The following is a 22,644-nucleotide window of genomic DNA, read 5'->3' as shown; positions in this document are numbered from 1 at the left end:
GGGACAAATATTCTTGCAGGTAGGTTTGCTAGAGAGGCTCCAGTGGATTTAAACTACAAACCGCATTTCCAGAAAAGTTGAGATATTTTCCAAAATGCAATAAAAACAAAAATCTGTGATATGTTAATTCACGTGAACCTTTATTTAACTGACAAAGGTACAAAGAAAAGATTTTCAATAGTTTTACTGACCAACTTAATTGTATTTTGTAAATATACACAAATTTAGAATTTGATGGCTGCAACACACTCAACAAAAGTTGGGACAGAGGCATCTTTACCATTGTGTTACATCACCTTTCCTTTTCCTTTTTAATCGTTTTGGAACTATGGATACTAATTGTAGTAGATTTGCAATTGGAAATTTTGTCCATTCTTGCTTGATATAAGACTTCAGCTGCTCAATAGTCCGTGGTCTCTGTTGTCTGATTCTCCTCTTCATGATGCGCCATACATTTTCAATAGGAGATAGACCTGGACTGGCAGCAGGCCAGACAAGCACACGCACTCTGTGCCTACAAAGTCACGCTGTTGTAGCCCGTGCAGAATGTGGTCTGGCATTGTCCTACTGAAATAAGCATGGACGTCCCAGGAAGAGACGTCACCTTGATGGCAACATGTGTCTCCCTAAAATCCTAATATATGCCTCAGAGTCAATGGTACCTTCACATACATGCAATTCACCCATGCTGTGGGCACTGATGCACCCCCATACCATCACAGATGCTGGCGTTTGCACCTTTCGCTGGTAACAATCAGGATGGTCATTTTCATCTTTGGCACGGAGAACTCGATGCCCGTTTTTTTCTGAAAACTAGCTGAAATGTGGACTCATCTGACCACAGCACACAGTTCCACAGTCTTTCGGTCCATTGGAGATGAGCTCGGTCCCAAAGAACTTGCCGGCGTTTCTGCATAAGTTGATGTATGGCTTCCTCCTTGCGTAATACAGTTTCAAGTTGCATTTCTGGATGCAGCAACGGACTGTGTTAAGTGACAATGGTTTTCCGAAGTACTCCCGAGCCCAGGTGGCTATAATTGTCACAGTAGCATGATGGTTTCTTAGGCAGTGCCGCCTGAAGGCTCGAAGATCACGTGCATTCAACAGCGGTTTCAAACCTTGCCCTTTACGCACTGAGATGTCTCTGAATTCTCTGAATCATTTCACAATATTATATACTGTAGATGTTGAAAGACCTAAATTCTCTGCAATCTTGCGTTGGAAAGTGTTCCTTTTGAACTGACTAACAATTCCCTCACGAATTTTGGTACAAAAGGGGTGAGCCATGACCCATCCTTGCTTGCAAAGACTGAGCCTTTGATGGACGCTACTTTTATACCCAGTCATGATACTTCACCTGCTACCAATTAGCCTGCTTAATGTGGAGTCTTCCAAACCGGTGTTACTTGAATATTCTGTGCACTTTTCAATCTTATTTTAACTCTGTCCTAACTTTTGTTGAGTGTGTTGCAGCCATCAAATTCTAAATTTGTGTATATTTACAAAATACAATTAAGTTGGTCAGTAAAACTATTGAAATCTTTTCTTCATACTTTTGTCAGTTAAATAAAGGTTCACGTGAATTAACATAACACAGATTTTTGTTTTTATTGCATTTTGGAAAATATCCCAACTTTTCTGGAAATGGGATTTGTAGATATAGAGGGGGAGGGGAACCAGAGTGTAGGAACAGGTGTATGGGAGAAGGAAGAAAAAGACAGTAAAGTTGTTTGCACCATTAGTGATAAACAGTGAGTAAGAGGTGGAGAATTTCTTACATTTTTTTTAGATTTTTATTTTAGACTGTGAGGACACTCAGTCCTTGTTTATTGTCATTTAGTAATGCACGCATTAAAAAATGATACAATGTACATCCAGTATGATATCACAAAAACACAAGACAGACCAAGACTAACTTACAAAAACCACATAATTATAACATATAGATACAACAGTGCAAACCAATACCATAATTTGATAAGGGCAGACCATGGGCACAGTAAAAGAAAATCTCAAAGTCCTCGATAGCCCATCATCTCACGTAGATGGTAGAAGGAAGAAAAACTCTTCCTGCCATGGACCTCCAGCGCCGCAAAGCTTCCTGATGCAGCCTCTGGAAGCATCCGACCACAGCCAACTCTGGGTCCATCCAAAAAACTTCAAGCCTCTGAACAGCCCTCCAACACCGAGCACCATCTCTGCTGAGCACTTCGACCTCGGCCCCGGCCTCCAAGCAACAGGCAAAGCTGAGGATTCGGGGCCTTCCCCTCCAGAGATTTCTCAATCACACAGTAGCAGCGGCAGTGAAACGGGCATGTTAGAAGTTTCACCAGATATTCCTCCGTGCTTCTCTTGTCCGTCCCCATCAGATCAGGATTGTGCACGGCCCCTACTTACAGATAACAGATATTCATTCCTGGAGTGGCCGCGTGTGCTGCCGTCGTGCCGCCATTTTCTCATGGTCATTTATTTAAATGCTAGGAGCATTGTAAGAAAGATGGATGAGCTTAGAGCATGGATTGATGCCTGGAAATATGATGTTGTAGCTATTAGTGAAACATGGTTGCAGGGGGGGTGTGATTGACACCTAAATATACCTGGATTTTGCTGCTTCGAGTGTGATAGAATCAGAGGGACAAGAGGGGGAGGTGTTGCATTGCTTGTCAGAGAAAATACTACAGCGGTGCTCTGGCAGGATAGATTAGAGTGCGGGAGACTATTTTGCATGTAATAACACTTATAGGGGTATATTATAGACCACCTAATGGGGAGCAAGACTTGGAGGAGCAAATCTGTAAGGAGATAGCAGATATTTGTAGTAAGCACAGGGTTGTGATTGTGGGAGATTTTAATTTTCCACGCATAGACTGGGAAGCCCATACTGTAAAAGGGCTGGATGGTTTGGAGTTTGTAAAATTTGTGCAGGATATTTTTTGCAGCATTACATAGAGGTACCAACTAGAGAAGGGGCAGTGTTGGACCTCCTGTTAGGGAATGAGATGGTTCAGGTGATGGAAGTATGTGTTGGGGAGTACTTCGGGTCCAGTGATCACAATGCTATTAGTTTCAATATAATTATGGAGAAGGATAGGACTGAATCCAGGGTTGAGATTTTTGATTGGAGAAAGGCTAACTTTGAGGAGATGCGAAAGGATTTGGAAGGCGTGGATTGGGACAATTTATTTTATGGGAAGGATGTAATAGAGAAATGGAGGTCATTTAAAGGTGAAATTTTGAACGTACAGAATCTTTTATGTTCCTGTTAGGTTGAAAAGAAAGGCTAAAAGTTTGAGAGAGCCTTGGTTTTCAAGGGATATTGGAAACTTGTTTCGGAAAAAGAGATACCTACTATTAATATAGGCAGCATAGAGTAAATGAGGTGCTCGAGGAATATAAAAAATGTAAAAAGAATCTTAAGAAAGAAATTAGAAAAGCTAAAAGAAGATATGAGGTTGCTTTGGCAAGTAAGGTGAAAATAAATCCAAAGGGTTTCTACAGTTATATTAATAGCAAAAGGATAGTGAGGGATAAAATTGGTCCCTTAGAGAATCAGAGTGGACAGCTATGTCTGGAGCCAAAAGAGATGGGGGAGATTTTGAACAATTTCTTTTCTTTGGTAGTCACTAAGGAGAAGGATATTGAATTGAGTAAGGTAAGGGAAACAAGTAAGGAAGTTATGGAAACTATGATGATTAAAGAGGAGGATGTACTGGTGCTTTTAAAGAATATAAAAGTGGTTAAGTCCCCAGGTCCTGACAGGACATTCCGTAGGACCTCAAGGGAAGTTAGTGTAGAAATATCAGGGGTTCTGACAGAAATATTTCAAATGTCATTAGAAACAACGATGGTGCCAGAGGATTGGCGTATTGCTCATGTGGTTCCATTGTTTGGAAAAGGGTTCTAAGGGGAAACCTAGCAATTATAGAGGCCTGTCAGTTTGACGTCAGTGGTGTGTAAATTAATGGAAAGTACTCTTAGAGATGGTATATATAATTATCTAGATAGACAGGGTCTGATTAGGAACAGTCAACATGGATTTGTGCATGGAGGGTCATGTTTGACAAATCTTATTGAATTTTTCAAAGAGGTTACTAGGAAAGTTGACGAGGGTAAAGCAGTGGATGTTGTCTATATGGACTTCAGTAATGCCTTTGACAAGGTTCCGCACGGAAGTTTAGTTAGGAAGGTTCAATCGTTAGGTATTAATATTGAAGTAGTAAAATGGATTCAACAGTGACTGAATGGGAGATGCCAGAGAGTAATGGTGGATAACTGTTTGTCAGGTTGGAGGCCGATGACTAGTGGTATGCCTCAGGGATCTGTACTGGGTCCAATGTTGTTTGTCATATACATTAATAATCTGGATGATGGGGTGGTAAATTGGATTAGTAAGTATGCAGATGATACTAAGATAGATGGCATTGTGGATAATGAAGTAGGTTTTCAAAGCTTGCAGAGAGATTTAGGCCAGTTAGAAGAGTGGGCTAAAAGATGGCAGATGGAGTTTAATGCTGATAAGTGTGAGGTACTACATTTTGGTAGGAATAGTCCAAATAGGACATACATGGTAAATGGTAGGGCATTGAAGAATGCAGTATAACAGAGGAATCTAGGAATAATGGTGCATAGTTCCCTGAAGGTGGAATCTCATGTGGATAGGGTGGTGAAGAAAGCTTTTGGTATGCTGGCCTTTATAGATCAGAGCATTGAGTATAGGAGTTGGGATGCAATGTTAAAATTGTACTAGGCATTGGTAAGGCCAAATTTGGAGTATTGTGTACAGTTCTGGTCACCAAATTATAGGAAAGATGTCAACAAAATAGAGAGAGTACAGAGAAGATTTACTAGAATGTTACCTGGGTTACAGCACCTAAGTTAAAGAGAAAAGTTGAACAAGTTAGGTCTTTATTCTTTGGAGCGTAGAAGGTTGAGGGGGGACTTGATAGAGGTATTTAAAATTATGCGGGAGATAGAGTTGACGTGGATAGGCTTTTTCCATTGAGAGTAGGGGAGATTCAAAACAAGAGGGCATGAGTTGAGAGTTACGGGGCAAAAGTTTAGGGGTAATACGAGGGGGAAGTTCTTTAGTCAGAGAGTGGTAGCTGTGTGGAACAAGCTTCCAGAAGAAGTGGTAGAGGCAGGTTCGATATTGTCATTTAAAAAAAAGTTGGATAGGTATACGGACAGGAAAGGAATGGAAAGTTATGGGCTGAGTGCAGGTCGGTGGGACTAGGTGAGAATAAGCGTTCGGCATGGACTAGAAGGGCTGAGATGGCCTGTTTACATGCCATAATTGTTATATGGTTATATATGGTTTCCCTCCAGAAAGGTTTACAAAAATATCCTGTATTCTGGGAACAGGATATTGATCTATTTTGAGTACAAGGTTCATGGTGACCTTAAAATCACCACAGCTCATGACAGACCCATTCTGCTTGGTTACTCGAATCACTGACAATACCCATGGGCTCTACTGATCCTTGGAAAGGATTCCTTGAGCCTACATGCGATCAGGCTAACTGGCTACTTTATCACGGGTGGTATAAGAATCACGGATGAGCTTTGTAAAATTTGGGTGTAGCATTTTCATTTAATACTATTTTACCCTTGATATGTTTGAGTTTTCCAGTGTCATCCCTCAAAACCGCTGTGGCATCACTCAGTAGTTTTCTTAATTCGCTTTCAGTTGACTCTGTTGTAGGGGATGCAGCATGCAAATAATGGATGGATTTCCGATCAAGTTGTAGTTGTCTCAGACACTCAAGTCCCTACAATCCTGGCCCTCCTGTTGTTACCACATACAAGCCCAATGTGGCTTGTTGGTTGTTGTATTTCACTGTTACCAATGTCATTTCCACAGGAATTAACTTTTGTCCAGTACTTGTTCTTAGTTGCATTTGAAATGCCATATTTGAAAGATGAAATCTTTGAAATGCCATTCAAACTTATTTTGTGGAATCACTGAAACAGCTGAGCCAGCATTCAGTTCCAATTTAATTAATTTGCTGCCCACTTCTGGTGTAAGCTATATTGCTTGTTTATTGTTCTACAAATACATCCTTTGTTCTACAATTACATCCTTTATTGCGGATACCAGTATTTTCCTCTATTACTGACAGTAAATGAGTAAGTTGATAGTTCCTAGTTCTGATTCATATTTTCCTCCCATATCCCTAAAACATGCAGGTCGGCAAGTTAACTGACCACTGTAAATTGCACCTGGTGAGTAATGAGTGATAGAAGTTGGAAGGAATTGAAGAGAGTGTGGAGAGATTAAAAAAAATGGGATTAATATAGGAATAGTCAGGTATGACAGCTTACCTAACTATCTCACTTTAAAAAAAATATTCATTATTTCTGGTTTTGCATGTTTTTTAATCTATTCAATATATGTAATTGACTTACTTGTTTATTTATTATTATTTTTAATTTATTTATTATCAGTATTTTTTTTCTCTGCTAGATTATGTATTGCATTGAACTGCTGCTGCTGCTAGTTAACAAATTTCATGTCACATGCCAGTGCTAATAAACCTGATTCTGATTCTGATAGTGGTTGATGGTTGCTGAAGTGTCTGTTCCCACGCTACATCAATAGCTCTATGGCTCCTTTCTTAAACAGTAGGATCACATTTTTATACTCCAATCCACTGGAACAATTTCTGAATCTATATAACTTTGCAAGTTAGCACAAGAGTATTTACTATCTTTATATGAATCTCCTTCAAAAAAAATCTGGGCTGTAAATTATACAGTTTCTGATTTATCAGCTCTCAAACTCACTAACTTCTCTAGTACTATTGTTTGACTAATAATAAGCCTTTAAATCTTTGCTCGTCCCCTTCATTGTCTGAGAAATTTGATAGGTATTATAGACAGAGTGATAAAGTAACACAGCACATAAGCAAAGCCTTTGAGCCAAAGAGTCCATGATGACTAAGATACCCATTTTAGCTAAGCACATTTGCCATGTAGGCCATAATCCTCTACATCTTCCCTATTTTTAGGGGAGATTTGGCATAGCAGTAATTACCACTGGATCAATAATCCAGAGTGTAATAATCCAATAATCAATAATCCAATTATACGCTGGGGATACGTGTGCAAATCCCACGATGGTAGATGCTGAATTTGACAGAATTCTGACAGAATTCAATAAAAATATCTGATGACCGTGAAACCATGTTGATTGTTTTAAAAACCTATTTGGTTCACAAGTGCCCTTTGGGGAGGAATCCTGCCATCCTTACCTGTCTGGCCTATATGTGACTCCAGACCCACAGCAATGTGGTTGTCTCTTAAATGCCCTCTGAAATGGCTTAGCAAGTCATTCAACTGCTAAAATGAAAATAATAAGGAATGAAGCCAGATGGATAACGCAGCATTGACCTGGGCACTGGAAACGACAACAGCAAAACCAGCCCTGCCGACTCTGCAAAGTCCTCCTTACTAATATCTAGGGATCTGTGCCAAAGTTGGGTGAGTTGTCTCACAGACTAGTCAAGCAGCAGCCTGACATGGTTGTACTGACAGAATCTTACCTTACAGTTAACATTCCAGACTTCACCATCACCATCCCTGGGTATGTACTGATCACTGGCAGGACAGACCTAGCAGAAGTGGTGGCACAGTAGAGAGGGAGTTGCTCTGGCAACTCTCAACATCGACTCTGGACCCCATGAAGTCTCATGGCACCAGTTAAACACGGGCAAGGAAACCTGCTGCCGATTACCATGTACCATCCTACCTCAGATGATGAATCAGTACTTCTCCATGTTGAGCAGCACTTGGAGGAGGCACTGAGAGTGGCAAGGGCACAGAATGTACTCTGGGTGGGGGACTTCAATGTCCATCACCATAAATGGCTAGGTAGTACCACCACAGATCAAGCTGGTTCGGTCCTACTGGACATAGCTACTAGACTGGGACTACAGCAGGTGGTGAGGGAACCAACAAGAGGGAAAAACACACAACCTCATTCTCACCAACTTGCCTGCTGCAGAAGTATCTGTCCATGACAGCACTGGTGGAAGTGACCACTGCACAGTATTTGGGAGACTAAATCCCATCTCCACATTGAAGAAACCCTCCATCATGTTGTGCGGCACTGCCATAACTGCTAAATGGGATAGACTTTGAACAGATCTAGCAACCCAAGACTAGACATCTATGAGGCGCTGTGGGCCATCAGCAGCAACAGAATTGCACTCAACTACAATCTGTAACCTCATAGCCTGGCATATCCCCCAGTCTACAATTACCACCAGGCCAGAGGATAAATCCTGGTTCAATGAGTACAGGAGGTCATGCTGGGAACAACACCAGGCAAACCTCAATATGGGGCGTCACCCTGGTGAAGCCACAATACAGGACTACTTGTATGCCAAACACCATAAGCAGCAAGTAATTGACAGAGCTAAGTGGGCCCACAACCAACGGATCAGATCTAAGCTCTGTAGTCCTGCCACATTCAGCCGTGAATGTTGGTGGACAATTAAACAACTCACTGGAGGAGGCAGCTCCACAAATATCCCCATCCTTAATAACAGAAGAGCCCAGCACACTAGTCTAAAAGACAAGGCTGAAACATTTGCAACAATCTTCAGTCAGAAGTGCCGAGTAGATGATCCAGCTCAGCCTCCTGCAGAAGTCCCCAGCATCCCAAATGTCAGTATGCAGCCAATTTGATTTACTCCACATGATATCAAGAAATGGCTGAAAGCACTGGATACTGCAAAGGTTATGGGCCCAGACAAAATCCTGGCAATAATCCTAAAGACTTGTGCTCCAGAACTTGCCACCTCACTAACCGAGCTGTTCCAGTACAGTTACAACACCGGCATCTAACTAGCAATGTGGAAGATTGCCCAGGTATGTCCTGTACAGAAAAAACAGGACAAGTCCAACCCAGCTAATTACCACCCTATCAGCCTACTCTGAATTATCAGCAAGTTAATGAAAGGTGTCATCAACAGTGTTATCATGCAGCACCTACTCAGCAATAACCTGCTTATGGATGCCCAGTTTGGGTTCCATCAAGGCCACGAGCTCCTGACCTCATCCACTCCTTGGTCCAGACATAGACCAAAGAGTTAAATACCAGAAGTGAGATAACAGTGATAGCCCTCAACATCAAGGCAGCATTTGACTAAGTATGCCACCCAAGGCGCCCTAGCTAAAATGGAGTTGATGGGAATTAGGGGGGAACCCTCCATTGGTTGGAATCATACCTGACACACAGGAAGATGGTTGTGGTGGTTGGAGGTCAATCATCTCATCCTCAGGACATCACTGCAGGAGTTCCTCAGGGAAATATCCTACGACCAATTATCTTCAGCTGCTTCATCAATGACCTTCCTTTCATCATAATGTCAGAAGTGGGGATGTTCACAGATGACTGCACAATGTTCTGCACCACTCGTGACCCTCAGATAGTGAAGTAATTCATTCCTAAATGCAGTAGGACCTGGACAATATCCAGGCTTGGGCTGACAAGTGGGAAGTAACATTTGAGCCAAGCAAGTACTAGGCAATGACCAAGAGAGGCTCTAACCATTGTCCCTTGACATTCAGTGGCATCACTATCACTGAGTCTGCTACTACCAACATCCTGGGGGTTTACCATTGATAGGAAACTGATCTGGTCCAGCCATATAAACACCCTGGCTATCAGAGCAGGTCAAAGGCTAGGAATCCTGCAGTGTGTAATTCACCTCCTGACTCCCCAAAGCCTGTCCACCTTCTACAAGGCTTACCGCACCTGGATGAGTACAGCTCCATTAACACTCAAGAAGTTTGACACCATCCAGTAAAAGGCAGCCCACTTGATTGGTACCCCTTCCACAAGCATCCAATCCCTCCCCCATTGACAAACAGTTACAGCAGTTACTACAAGATGATAGCAACAACACACCAAATTTCCTAAGCAGCACCTTCCAGACCCACAACCCCTAGAAAGATGAAAACAGCATATACCTGGGAACACTCACCATCCTGACTTGGAAACATATCATCTTTCCTTCATTGTCGCTGTGTCAAAATCATAGAATTTCCACCTTAACAGCACTGTGGGTGTACCTACACCTCGGGGACTGTAGCGGTTCAAGAAGGCCTTCTCATCAGCACTTTCTCAAAGACAACTAGCGATGGGCAACAAATGCTGGCTTAACTGGCAACACGTGTGGTGATCTACGTGTGCCTGTCTGGACACGCCCCCTGCTGACTGCTCCTGTGGCTCCTCCCACAGGCCCCTGTATAAAGGCGATCAAGGCCGGATGCTCGGCCTCAGTCTCCAGGATGTACTATAATGGTCACTCACTGCTGGTTCCTTCTTCCAGTCAATAAAAGCTGATATCTCGCCTTTACATCTCAGAGTGAGTTATTGATGGTGCATCAATTTTATTGACTGGAAGTTTTAAAACATGGAAACCGTTTTACGTCCGGAAAGGTTGGAAATGGACCCTCAAGACCCTGAAGCAGCTCTTGCTTTTGAACTCTGGCTTGCATGCTTCCAATCATACTTGGAAGAGGTTCGTGCGACTGACCCTGCCGTTATGCACAGAATTCTCCTCTCGAGGGTCACCCCAAAAGTTTATTCCATTATCTGGGACCTGCCGACCTACGATGGGGCACTGGACGCCCTCAAAAGTCAGTACCTGCGGCCGGTGAACACCATCTACGCAAGACATCGTTTAGCTACCCGGCGACAGCGGCCTGGCGAATCGAGCGCCGAGTTTCTCCGAGCACTACAGACACTCGTCTGAACTTGTGACTGCAAGACGCTCACGGCAGAACAGCATGCGGAGCTGCTAGTACGAGATGCCTTTGTGACGGGACTGAGGTCAATGTACGTGCGCCAGCGGCTGCTGGAAAAAGCCGATCTTACCTTACGTTCGGCGATCGAGACAGCTAATGCTCTGGAAGCTGCTCTGCACAACGCTGACGCTGTTCTGTCGCGCGATTCCCCGCCGGTTCCGTGGACACCTCAGACCCCGCCACCGCCAGCTCCCGGGAGCGAATTCGCCAATGCCGCTGCCAGTCACGATTCCACGAGCTCCCCGAATCCGACCACAGCTGCGGCACGTCAGAAGCCCATGCTTTGTTATTTCTGCGGACTCAAAAAGCACCCCCGAAAACGCTGCCCAGCGCGAGAAGCCACCAGCTCCAGCTGCGGAAAGCAGGGCCATTTTGCCAAGGTCTGTAAGTCTAAACTACGAGCAGAGTGCAGCGCTGTGGGTGAGACGTGGGGGCCGCCATCTTGCATGCCCTGATGTGGGCGGCCATCTTTGTCGGCGTCAGCATGCCCCGCCCCCGACCCTCTGATGCTTACCAGGTACCCTGACAGCTCAACTCTGGCCACTGTAACCCTCGACCAAAGCGCCCCACACCAGCTTGCAAGGTCCATGATGGACATCCTGGTGGAGGGGCACAGGACTAGATGCCTGTTTGACACGGGCAGAACTGAGAGTTTTATTCACCCGGACACAGTGCAACGCTGCGGACTCGCAACACGGCCGGTAAGTCGGAGGATCAATTTGGCTTCTGGGTCGCATTCCGCAGACATCCGGGTGGGTTGTGTAGGTTGTGTGGGTTGTGTGGTGGTGCAAGGCACAGAATATCGGATCTTTGTGCTACTGGTCATGCCTAAACTGTGCGCACCTGTGCTATTGGGGCTGGACTTCCAGAGCCATCTCGAAAGTGTGACTATGGTATATGACGGGCCCCTCCCACCACTCACTGTCCGGAATCCTCAGTTTTGTGGGACTTCATCACTACTGACCACACACACACACACGGGCCCACACGTCCCATCCAGCACCATGCCAACAGCTGCGCTACCGACACCACTTGCAATCTCTCCACCCTCAAGGTCCCTCCCCCACTGCTGTTCACCAACCTGACCCCCGACTGTAAACCTGTGGCAACTAAAAGCAGGAAGTACAGCGCGGGGGACAGGGCCTTCATTCAGTCGGAGGTGCAGCGGCTGCTCAGGGAGGGGATCATTGAGCCAAGCACAAGTCCTTGGAGGGCCCAGGTGGTTGTTGTTCGGAGTGGGCAAAAAAATAGGATGGTGGTGGACTATAGTCAAACCATCAATAGGTTCACGCAGCTTGACGCGTAACCCCTACCCCGCATCGTGGATATGGTCAACCAGATAGCTCAGTACAAGGTGTACTCGACAATAGATCTGAGATCAGCTTATCACCAGCTCCCTATCCGCCCAGAGGACCGCCCCTACACCGCCTTCGAGGCGGAAGGCAGGCTCTATCACTTCCTGCGCATCCCTTTCGGTGTCACGAATGGTGTCTCTGTCTTCCAGAGGGAAATGGACCGGATAGTGGACCAGTACCAACTGCAGGCCACATTTCCCTATCTGGATAACATCACCATCTGTGGTCACGACTGGCCGGATCATGACGCCAACCTCCAATGATTACTCCAAGTGGCCGCAGCTCTGAACCTTACTTATAAAAGGGACAAGTGTGTGTTCGGAACCACCCGCCTTGCTATCCTTGGGTATGTCGTGGAAAACAGGGTCATTGGCCCTGATCCCAACCGTATGTGCCCCCTGTTAGAACTCCCTCTTCCCACCAATCTCAAAGCCCTCAGACGGTGCCTGGGTTTTTTTTCCTATTACGCCCAATGGGTCCCCCATTACGCAGACAAGGCCCGCCCCCTGGTCAAGTCTACCACTTTTCCCCTCTCTGCTGAGGCCTGCGCGGCCTTCAGCTGCATTAAAGAGGACATTGCCAAAGCTACGATGCATGCGGTGGACGAGACCATTCCCTTCCAAGTGGAGTGTGACGCCTCCAATTTCGCTCTGGCTGCTACCCTCAATCAGGAAGGCAGGCCAGTAGCATTCTTTTCTCGTACCCTCCAAGGCTCTGAAATTCGGCACTCCGCGGTGGAGAAAGAAGCCCAGGTCATAGTGGAGGCTGTTAGGCACTGGAGGCACTATCTCGCTGGCAAAAGGTTCACCTTGCTGACCGACCAGCGCTCGGTTGCGTTCATGTTCAGCAACCAACAGCGGGCAAAATCAAAAATGATAAGATTTTGTGGTGGAGAATACAACTCTCCACCTACAACTATATCCTGTACCGGCCTGGCAGACTCAATGAGCCCCCTGATGCCCTGTCCCGGGGAACGTCTGATAGCACACAGCTCGACCAGCTGTACGCCCATCTTGCACAACTTTGCCATCCAGGGGTCACCCGATTTTACCTTTTCGTGAAAGCCCGGAACCTGCCGTACTCCCTGGGGGACATCAGGACGATGACCAGGAACTGCCAAATTTGCACTGAGTGCAAACCACACTTCTACCGTCCTGACACGGCGCAAGTTGTCAAGGCCACCCGCCCTTTTGAGCGACTAAGTGTTGACTTTAAGGGCCCCCTTCCCTTCACCGACCGCAATGTCTATTTTCTCAATGTTATCGACGAGTACTCACAGTTTCCCTTTGCCATTCCTTGTCCCGACACCACTGCCATGTCCGTGATAAAAGCCCTGCGCCAGCTCTTCATTCTGTTCGGGTATCCCTGCTATATCCACAGTGATAGAGGGTCCTCCTTTATGAGTGACGAGCTGCGCCAGTACGTGCTAGCTAGGGGAATTGCTACTAGTCGGACCACGAGTTATAATCCCCGGGGTAATGGACAGGTGGAGCGGGAGAATGCCACTGTGTGGAAGGCCACACTTTTAGCCCTTAAGTCAAAAGGGTTGCCAGTCAATCAATGGCAGGAAGTGCTCCCTGAGACACTCTACTCTATCCGCTCTCTGTTATGTACGTCCACCAATGCCACCCCTCACGAACGCCTATTCTCTTTTCCCCAGAAGTCTGTCACTGGGACCACCCTAGCAGCTTGGCTGACGTCCCCGGGGCCAGTGCTGCTCCGGAAACATGTGAGGAGTAATAAATACTCCCCGCTGGTCGAGAGGGTTCACCTTCTACATGCGAACCCCCAGTATGTCTACGTGGTCTTAACTGATGGGCGGGAGGACATGGTCTCCATCCGCGACCTGGCGCCCGCAGGTGCAGCAGACCACTACCCTGAACACTCTCCGGTAACTATCAACCCTATACCTGAGGTGACACTGTGCTCACCAGGTCCTATACAGACAACTCACGACACTTATATACCGGGCGTTTCGTACGCATATATACCAGGCACCTCGCACAGGGATCACTGAGGGATCACTGGCGCCTAGTGGGCTGGAACCAGCACAACCTCCGTCTCCTGTGCAATCACCAATGTCACCGGCATCTGTGCAATCACAGCCGGTGCTACGTAGATCGCAGCGACAGATTCGACCACCTTATAGACTTGACCTGTAAGAAACTTGGCCACATGGGGACTCTTTTAAACAAAGGGGGGGGGGTGAATGTGGTGAACTACGTGTGCCTGTCTGGACACACCCCCTGCTGACTGCTCCTGTGGCTCCTCCCACAGACCCCGGTATAAAGGCGATCGAGGCCGGATGCTTGGCCTCATTCTCCAGGATGTAGTATGATGGTCACTCACTGCTGGTTCCTTTCTCTCGCCTTTACGTCTCAGAGTGAGTTATTGATGGTGCATCAACACGCACACTGCGTAAATGAATAAATAAAATAAAATCTATATCCCTATCCAAATATCTTTAAACATTACTTCGCGCCTGGCTTAACCACTTCCTTTGGCAGCTGATTTATATACTCACCACCCTGTGTGCGAAGAAATTGCCCCTCAGGTCCCCTTTAAGTCTTTCCCTTCTCACCATAAACCTCTGCCCTCTAGATTTTGCTTCCCTTTCATTGGGAAAGACCGTGTACATTCACCCCACCTATACCCCTCATGATTTTATAAACTCTGAAGAATAAACTGCTAGCCTACCTAACCTCTTCCTATAACTCAGGCTCTTGAGTCCTGGCAGGCTTTCCAGCTTAACCAAATCTTTCCAGTAACTGGGTAACCAACTCACCAGTTTTGTGTACAATTGCAACATAATATCTGAACTCATATACTTAACGCCCCAACTGAAGAAAGCCAGCTTGCCAAGTGCACTCCTCACTATCCTGTCTAGCTGTGACACCATTTTCGAGAACTCTGAACTTGGACTCCTTTTTCTTGTTCTTCAACACTTCCCATGGACCTGTTGTTCACTGTGAAAGTCCTACCTAGTGTGTCTTCCCAAAATGCAACAAGTCACACTCATCTGAAGTGCACACCATTTGCAATTTCTCAGCTCATTTACCCAGCTGATTATTCTTGATCATTTTCTTTGTCTACTATACCACTTGTTCTTTGACGGATAAAACAAATCATTTACTTCCTCTGCCATTTCCTAATTCCCATTGTAAGTTCTTATACCTCTGTCCACCATGCTAGCCTTTATGCTTCTTGTCAGACAATCTTTATCATGCTTTTTTTGATCAATTTCTTTGTCCTCTTTTGTTGAGTTCTTATCTATTTCCAAGTTCAGTCTGGCTCAATTCAAGCCCCATCTGTTACAGCTCAGTGGGGGGTTGGGGCAACACTATGGGGAAGCATGATATATGGAAGTGCCCCTTTCCCACCTAACAGAAGATGCCTTAAGTCCCACATCAGCCGACAAATTCATCTCCACCTATCCTACCAGTTTCTCAAATGCTCTTCAATGTCTATGGAGTGTCCGTAAGTTAGGCACTTGTAATCTGTATTGTTTTTGGATCAAAAACAGGAAATACTGGAAGTTCTCAGGCGAGTCCAGTAATATTACATTTTATCAGAACCTGTCCCTGTCAACAATCAATAGACCAAATGAGACCTTCCACTACAGTGGTGTTGCATTTGGTTTCAAGAGGAGTTCCAACCACGTATCTGCTTAGCACCAAATATGTCTATTTGGATCACTATAGCAGAGTCACACCAAACCCAGGCAAATCTAATGAATGGTCATTGAAGTATAGCATTAACTCTGCTTTATTCTCCACAGAAAAAAGTAAATGGATATGTTCTGAGCAAGCACTGGAGTTCAAAAACATCATCCGCAGCTGTGTAGAGAACTGTGACCCCAGGAGGAAAACCCAAGTGTTTCCAAACTGGAAACTCAAGGATGAACCGACAGATTCACTCACTCCAGGTCTGTGGCATTGGGTGACCCTGAAATATACAAGAAATTAAGGTATGGTCTTTGAATAGCTGTTAGGAATGTCAAACAATATCAGTCAAAAATCGAATAGCAAAGCAGCCAACCGTTGCAGCAAGGCTTATAATGGGTTACAAAACAAAATTGGGTAACATCACCAACAAGCACACATCCTTTATTGATGAGTTTAAAACATTCTATGCACATTTGGAACTAAAGGTCAGTAAAATGTCAATAGCCAGCCCAACAGCTTCCAGGGCATCTGTTCCCACAGACACTGCTAAAAATATCAGAACAATTTTTCAGAGAGTGACGCTTCAAGAAAGCATCTGACCTGAATGCAGTCCCACATGTCTTTGAATCCTGTGCAAATCACCTGAGGGAGGCAGTTGCAGATGTTTTTAACCTCTTCCTACTTCAATCTGAGGTTCTCTTCTCCTTTAAGAAGATGACTATCATCTGGTGGCTTTGACATTAGTCATTATGATGTGCTTTGAGAGGGTGATCATGAACTCATTAACTTCACACTTTACACCTACTGCAATTCACTGAACACCAAAACAAGTCTACAATGGATACTATCTCCGCCTTTGGAGCATCTGGAAAACAAAGACACCCAAGTCAAACTATCACACAAGATGCTTCAGGAACTCAACAGGTCAGGCAACTACTATGAAAATGAATAAACAGTTGATGTTTTTGGCTGAAGCCCTTCTTCAGGACTAGAAAGTAAAAGGGAAGATGTCAGAATAAAAAGGTAGGGGAGGGAAAGGAAGATAGCTAGGTGATAGGTGAAGCCAGGTTGGTGGGTAAGGTAGAGAGGAAGGAATCTGAAAGGAGGGGAGTGGATCCTAGGGAGAAAGGAAGAAGGAGAGGCACCATGGGGAGGTGGTAATCAGGTGAAAAAGGTAAAAGGACAGAGTGGGGAATAGAAGTAGAGGGAAATGGGTGGAAAACAATATTTTTACCAGAAGATAAAAAGCAACATTCATGCCATCAGGTCAGAGGCTACCCAGACGGAACACGAGTTGTTGTTGCTCCACCCTGAGAGTTGTCTCATTGTGGCACAAGACGAGGCCGTGGACCAACATGTTGTAATGAATATGGGAACTGGAATTAAAATGGTTAGTCATCAGGAAATTCCACTTTTGGCAGATGGAGCAGATGTGCTCAACAAAGCAGTCTTGCAATTTATGACGGGCCTCACCAATGTAGAGAAAGCTACATTGGGAGCACTGTTACAATAGATGACTTCCAACAGATTCACAGGTGAAGTGTTACCTCACCTGGAAAGACTGTTTGGGGTCCTGCATGGAGATGAGTGGGGAGGTGAATAGGCAGGTGTAGCACTTCGGCTGCTTGTAGGATTAAGTGCCAGGAGGGAGATTAGTGGGAAGGACAAGGGAGTCATGAAAGGAAACAGAGTGGTGGGGAGGGGAAAGATAAAAATGTGTTTGGTAGTAGGATCCTTTTGGAGGTGAAGGTGAAGTTACGATGGTGCTCAATAGCGACTCCTTTGAGTTCATCTATGAAAGCAGCTTAATTTCTACCTTTGATGTCTCTCTTTTCCCTTTTCAGGGTAAATGGGGTTCTGTTGAAGACCCTGAGCTGGAGCTGCACTCAGACTTTGGTTCTTTGTGGTGGTGGGACCCGCTCCTGGGTCTTTTCGAAATGCCAAGGACGCAGCCTATATGACAAATGCGCCAAGGTTTTGCTGCCCTGTGGATGGACTGATTCAAATCAATCTCTCTCTCAGAACTAGGGAAGTGGGGGTAGGGGGCAGAGTAGTGCAACAGACTTTTAACATTGTAAATCATCAAGTTGTTTTGTTATGTATCCCCTCTCACTGTGAAAAGGGACACATTTTTTCTCTTTATTAAGGGGAGAGGGAGTCTGTGGTATGTCAAAGTGTCCGATGAACAACTACCCTTTGTTCTACTGCAGATCATGGTCTTTATTGGGGGCTTTGGTATTGCATGCTTGGTGAGTGGAGGGTGCTGATGCTTTTTGCAGAAGTGGGTGGGTGGGTGAGGATCGTTGCCTTGCTTCTGCTTGTGCATGGGAGGAGTAAGTGGGGGGGGGGCTTTGGGGTTCTAATAATTTAACTGTCACTCATTCTCTGGGGCACGCTTCAGTTTTCATAGATGTCTGTGAAGAACAAGAATTTCAGGATGTATATTACATACATTACTCTGATAATTAAATGGAACTATTGAGATGGTAGATGTTGCAGAGAATGATGTGTTGGATGTGGAGACTCGTGGGGTGGTAGGTGAGGAGAACAGGAACTCTATATTGTTAAGGCAGTGGGAAGATGGGATGAGCACTAATGTCTGGGAAATGAAAGAGATGCAGGTGAGGGCAGCATTGATGGTGGGAAGAGGTATAGTCAAAATAAGACAAACTAATTGTTGACAAGAGATCACTGGCTCTCCTCTCAGCCTTGAATCACCTGGACAACAGCAATACCTACATCATGTTGCTGTTTATTGATTACAACTCAGCATTCAACACCACTAGATTCTCAGTACTAACCAACATGTTTATAAACTATGGATTCTGTTCCTCTCTCTGCATCTGTATCCTTGACTTCATCAGGAGACAACAGTCAGTGCAGATTGGAAATAACATTTCCTCTTTGCTGAGGATCAACACCAGCACACTTCAAGGATGCATGCTTAGTCCACTTCTTTATTTTCTCTACACCCATGACTGTGTGGCTAGGCACAACTTAAGCACAGTTTATATGGCAGAGATCGATAGGTTCTTGATTGGACATGGCATCAAAGGTTACGGGGAGAAGGTCAGGAAATGGGATTGAGGAGGAGTAAAAACAGCATCAACCATGATTGAAGGGCTAAGCAGACTCAATGGGCCAAATGGCCTAATTCTACTCATATGTCTTATAAATTTGCCGATGACCCAACTGTTGTTGGCAGAATCTAAAATGGTGACAAAGGAGGCATCCAAGAGTGAGCTGGTTGAATGACCTTACAACCTTGCATTCAATGTAAGTAAGACTAAGGAACTGATTGTGGACTTTAGGACAGGGAAATCAAGGAAACAAGCACCGACTCCTCAAAGGATCATCAGTGGAAAGGGTGAGCAGTTTCAAGTTCCTAGGTTACAACATCTCTGAAGAGCTATCCTGGGTCCAACATATTGATCCAATCAATAAGAAAGCATGTCAGGAGCTATATTTCATTACAAGTTTGAGGAGATTTGGTACATCACCAAAGACTCTAACAAATTTCTACCGAGATGCCATGAAGAGTATTCTAACTGGTTTCATCACCTTCGGGTATGGTGGACCACTGCACAGGATCAGAAAAGGCTGCAGATTGTTTCAAGCTCAGCCAGCTCCATCATGGGCACTAGCCTCCACAGTATCAAGAACATCCTCAAATGGCAATGCCTCAAAAAGGCGACATTCATCATTAAAGACTCTATCATCCAGGTTATGCTCCCTTCTTATTCCTATCATCAGAGAGGAAGCGCAAGAGGCTGAAGCCACACAAACAATGTTAGAAACAGCTTCTTTCCCTCTGCCATCAGATTTCTGAATGGCAAAGAACCAACACATGAACACTACCTCTCTATTTCAAAACCACATAAGATTAGAAAGATTGTTGACTCTGCCTGTGGGTTAGAAGATGTATGATGTGGAATTGCTGAGTATTGAGAAGTACACACTTCTAAGGACCGCAAACAATGATTCAAATGATCCAATCCAAAAAAGATAAACGCACATTGTTGTTTACTGGACTTTATTGAGTTGCGGAAGAAATCAAGTCTGCCTACATTTACATTAAATTGTATGCATAGGAACAACTCTGATCAGAAGTTAATTTTCCAGATAAGTGAATAGCAACCATGATTTGAAAAGATGAGTTTTGTTCTATTATGGATATTCAGGGATATCAAACATAATCTGTAGAACCGCTCTCCAATTGAAGGCAGCATTGTATCCAATGAAGATTTTTGAAATCTTTAATCACATATTTAGATCTGGAACCCTTTCTCTGGATCATCTGCAGAAGAATTAAAACTGAGTTTTGCATCTTGCGCTTTTGCTGTTACCACATAAGTGTTATCCTCTTCCTCTGATGTCAACTGATCAAGAATATCATATGCCAGTTTATATATCTCCTCATTTTCATGAAGTTGTAGTTGTTCAATTATTTGCAAACCTCCACACTCTTCAATCTGATTGACTATCAGTTCTGTCTTATCATTTGCTGTATTGATTATATTACTTAGCCCATCCAGCACCACTATAATTATCTGAGGGTCCATCAGTGTAAGCAGCTTGCAAAATGGAATGATTACATTCTGTTCAACTAGATAATCAATCTGTTCTTTTCTGCCACTATTAGCTAGATTGGCTATGACCCAAGCAGTTTCTTTTTGAGTTGCAAAGTCCCCATTTTCCATTAGTTTTACAACTGGAGGAACAAGGTTAGCACTGATTACTGCCTGTTCTTGCTGCTGGTTCCCAGCAGTGACATTGGAGAGAAACCATACTGCATCTTTACACACTTTTGCATTAGAATGAGTTAACAGTGCTGGGAAATAAGAAAGTGCTCCGCAGTTCAAGACTACTTGTGCTTGTTCGTCAGTGCCAGTTACTATATTTCCTACAGCTCGCAATGAAACAGTTTGAATATTAACTTCCTGATGGCCAAAAAGAGGCACCAAATGAGGAACTATTCCTGAGTCTATAACCATCTGAATCTGATCATCTTCAGCATCTGTTATGAAAGACAAAGCTAAGATAGTATCTATTAAAGTATGAACATCAGTGTAGTGAATAAGGTCACACAAAGCTGGAAGAATCTCTTGAACAACTTCCTTTGGTAGTGGAGGATCTTTCTGACGGCAGATATTGACAATGACCCATGTGATCGTGTGAAGGAGAGTAAGGGGTATCGAACAATTGACAAAAGATGTAATGGGTTTTATCACTCCTAAACCAATGACATAATCTCTATATTTGGATCCATCAGCTATGATATTACCTAAAGCCAAAAGTGCTTGCTCACATACATCCTGATGTGGAGAGCTTATCAGATTTAACAAGAGTGGCACAGCATTTGATTTAATCACAGCTTCTGTATGTTCTGATGAACCATAAACAACATTTGCCAAAGCCCATACTGCTTCAAACTGCAACGGATGATTTTGGTCCTGTTCCATACAATGCATAAGAATCGGAAAAATGCCAGAGGTGATTAAATCACCTACTGGAGGAGCATATTTACTGGCGATCAGCTCTCTAGCAGCTTGCACTCCGCTGAGCTGAATTTCCTGGTTATCACTAGTTGCATTTTTTATTATTTCATCTAATGATACATTTTGAACTTTGGCATCACCATCCAGATCAGATTCTTCATTGCTTACTAGAACATTTCTCCGCTTTAAGTAGTGTTCATCTCTTCTGATTTTTCTTAGTTCAACAACAATCTCATTTTGTTGCCGTCTCATAGTCTCCAGACCCCGTCCCTTTTTCTTGAAATTCTTAATCCTTTGATTGTCTAATTTGTTGTTTTCTGCCATATCCATTTGCTTCTTGGAAAAAGGATCAACTTAGAAGAAATGTTGATGATTCAATAACTGCAGGTCTTCCATCCAGTATTTCTTCAGCTTGATACTCAGGAACAGACCACTCAGCATAACTTTTCAATGAGGTAGATATCTGACTAACAAGCTGTCTAAGAGAATCGACAGTTGCAAAAACAGTGTTAATGTACCATGCAGCCTCTTACATACTGGCCTCAGTCATGATATGTCATCAAACCAGTATTATGACATGTTCAAGCCAACTTCCCAGCCAATCAATCTTCAACATTCAAATGAGGTCTCAACATATAAGTTTAGTCAGTGTTCTACCTTTATGACTAATTATTTCAAAATTCTGCAGACAAAATAAAAATTGCAACCTTGTTCATATTACAAAACCGAACTGACAGTTAAGTTAGAATTCTAGGTTTTATATTGCTAACCTGCCTTAAACAAGATGGGATAACAGTGGAGAAACTACTAATTACAATTCTTGAGCTCCTGACAGGACAGCCATAGAGCCAATTCCTGATTCTTACCCGTCACCATATCAAATACTGGTGAAGGGAGTGAAGAACTGAATTATGACATCCTCTGTGGAGTCCAAAAGATCTTAAGAGATAGGAGCAGGATTAGGCCATTAGGCCTTCTCCACCATTTCATCATGGCTGATCCATTTTCCTTCTCAACCCCATTCTCCTTCTTTCTCCCTGTGACCTTTCACACCATGACTATTAAGAGCCCATCAGCCTCCACCTTAAATACATCCAATGACCTGGCCTTCACAACTGCCTGTGGCAACAAATTTCACCGATTCACCACCCTTCTTATAAAGAAATTCCTCATCTCCATTTTAAATGGACACCTGTCTATTCCGAACTGTGTACTCTGGTACCAAACTCCCCCACTATAGGAAATATCCTCTCCACATCCACTCTCATTTAATATTAATGAAATTCTCTCCACCTTCTAAATTATGGTGAG

At 44.2% G+C, this 22,644-nt stretch overlaps 2 protein-coding genes across 2 annotated transcripts in view; both read right to left on the bottom strand.

Moving 5' to 3' along the window:
* ablim2 (actin binding LIM protein family, member 2) overlaps positions 1 to 22,644 on the bottom strand; it is a 293,837-nt gene that overhangs the window by 144,019 nt on the left and 127,174 nt on the right. The gene's annotated exons all lie outside the window — the stretch shown is intronic.
* Positions 20,104 to 21,657, bottom strand: LOC132390679 (importin subunit alpha-3-like). Its single transcript, XM_059963238.1, has one exon. It carries the CDS (start codon positions 21,655 to 21,657, stop codon positions 20,104 to 20,106), a length of 1,554 nt encoding a protein of 517 aa, XP_059819221.1.

The sequence above is a fragment of the Hypanus sabinus genome, chromosome 3, assembly GCF_030144855.1.
Source record: "Hypanus sabinus isolate sHypSab1 chromosome 3, sHypSab1.hap1, whole genome shotgun sequence".
In the NCBI taxonomy this organism is placed as follows: Eukaryota; Metazoa; Chordata; class Chondrichthyes; order Myliobatiformes; family Dasyatidae; genus Hypanus; species Hypanus sabinus.
This window is presented reverse-complemented; position numbering and strand designations above follow the sequence as displayed.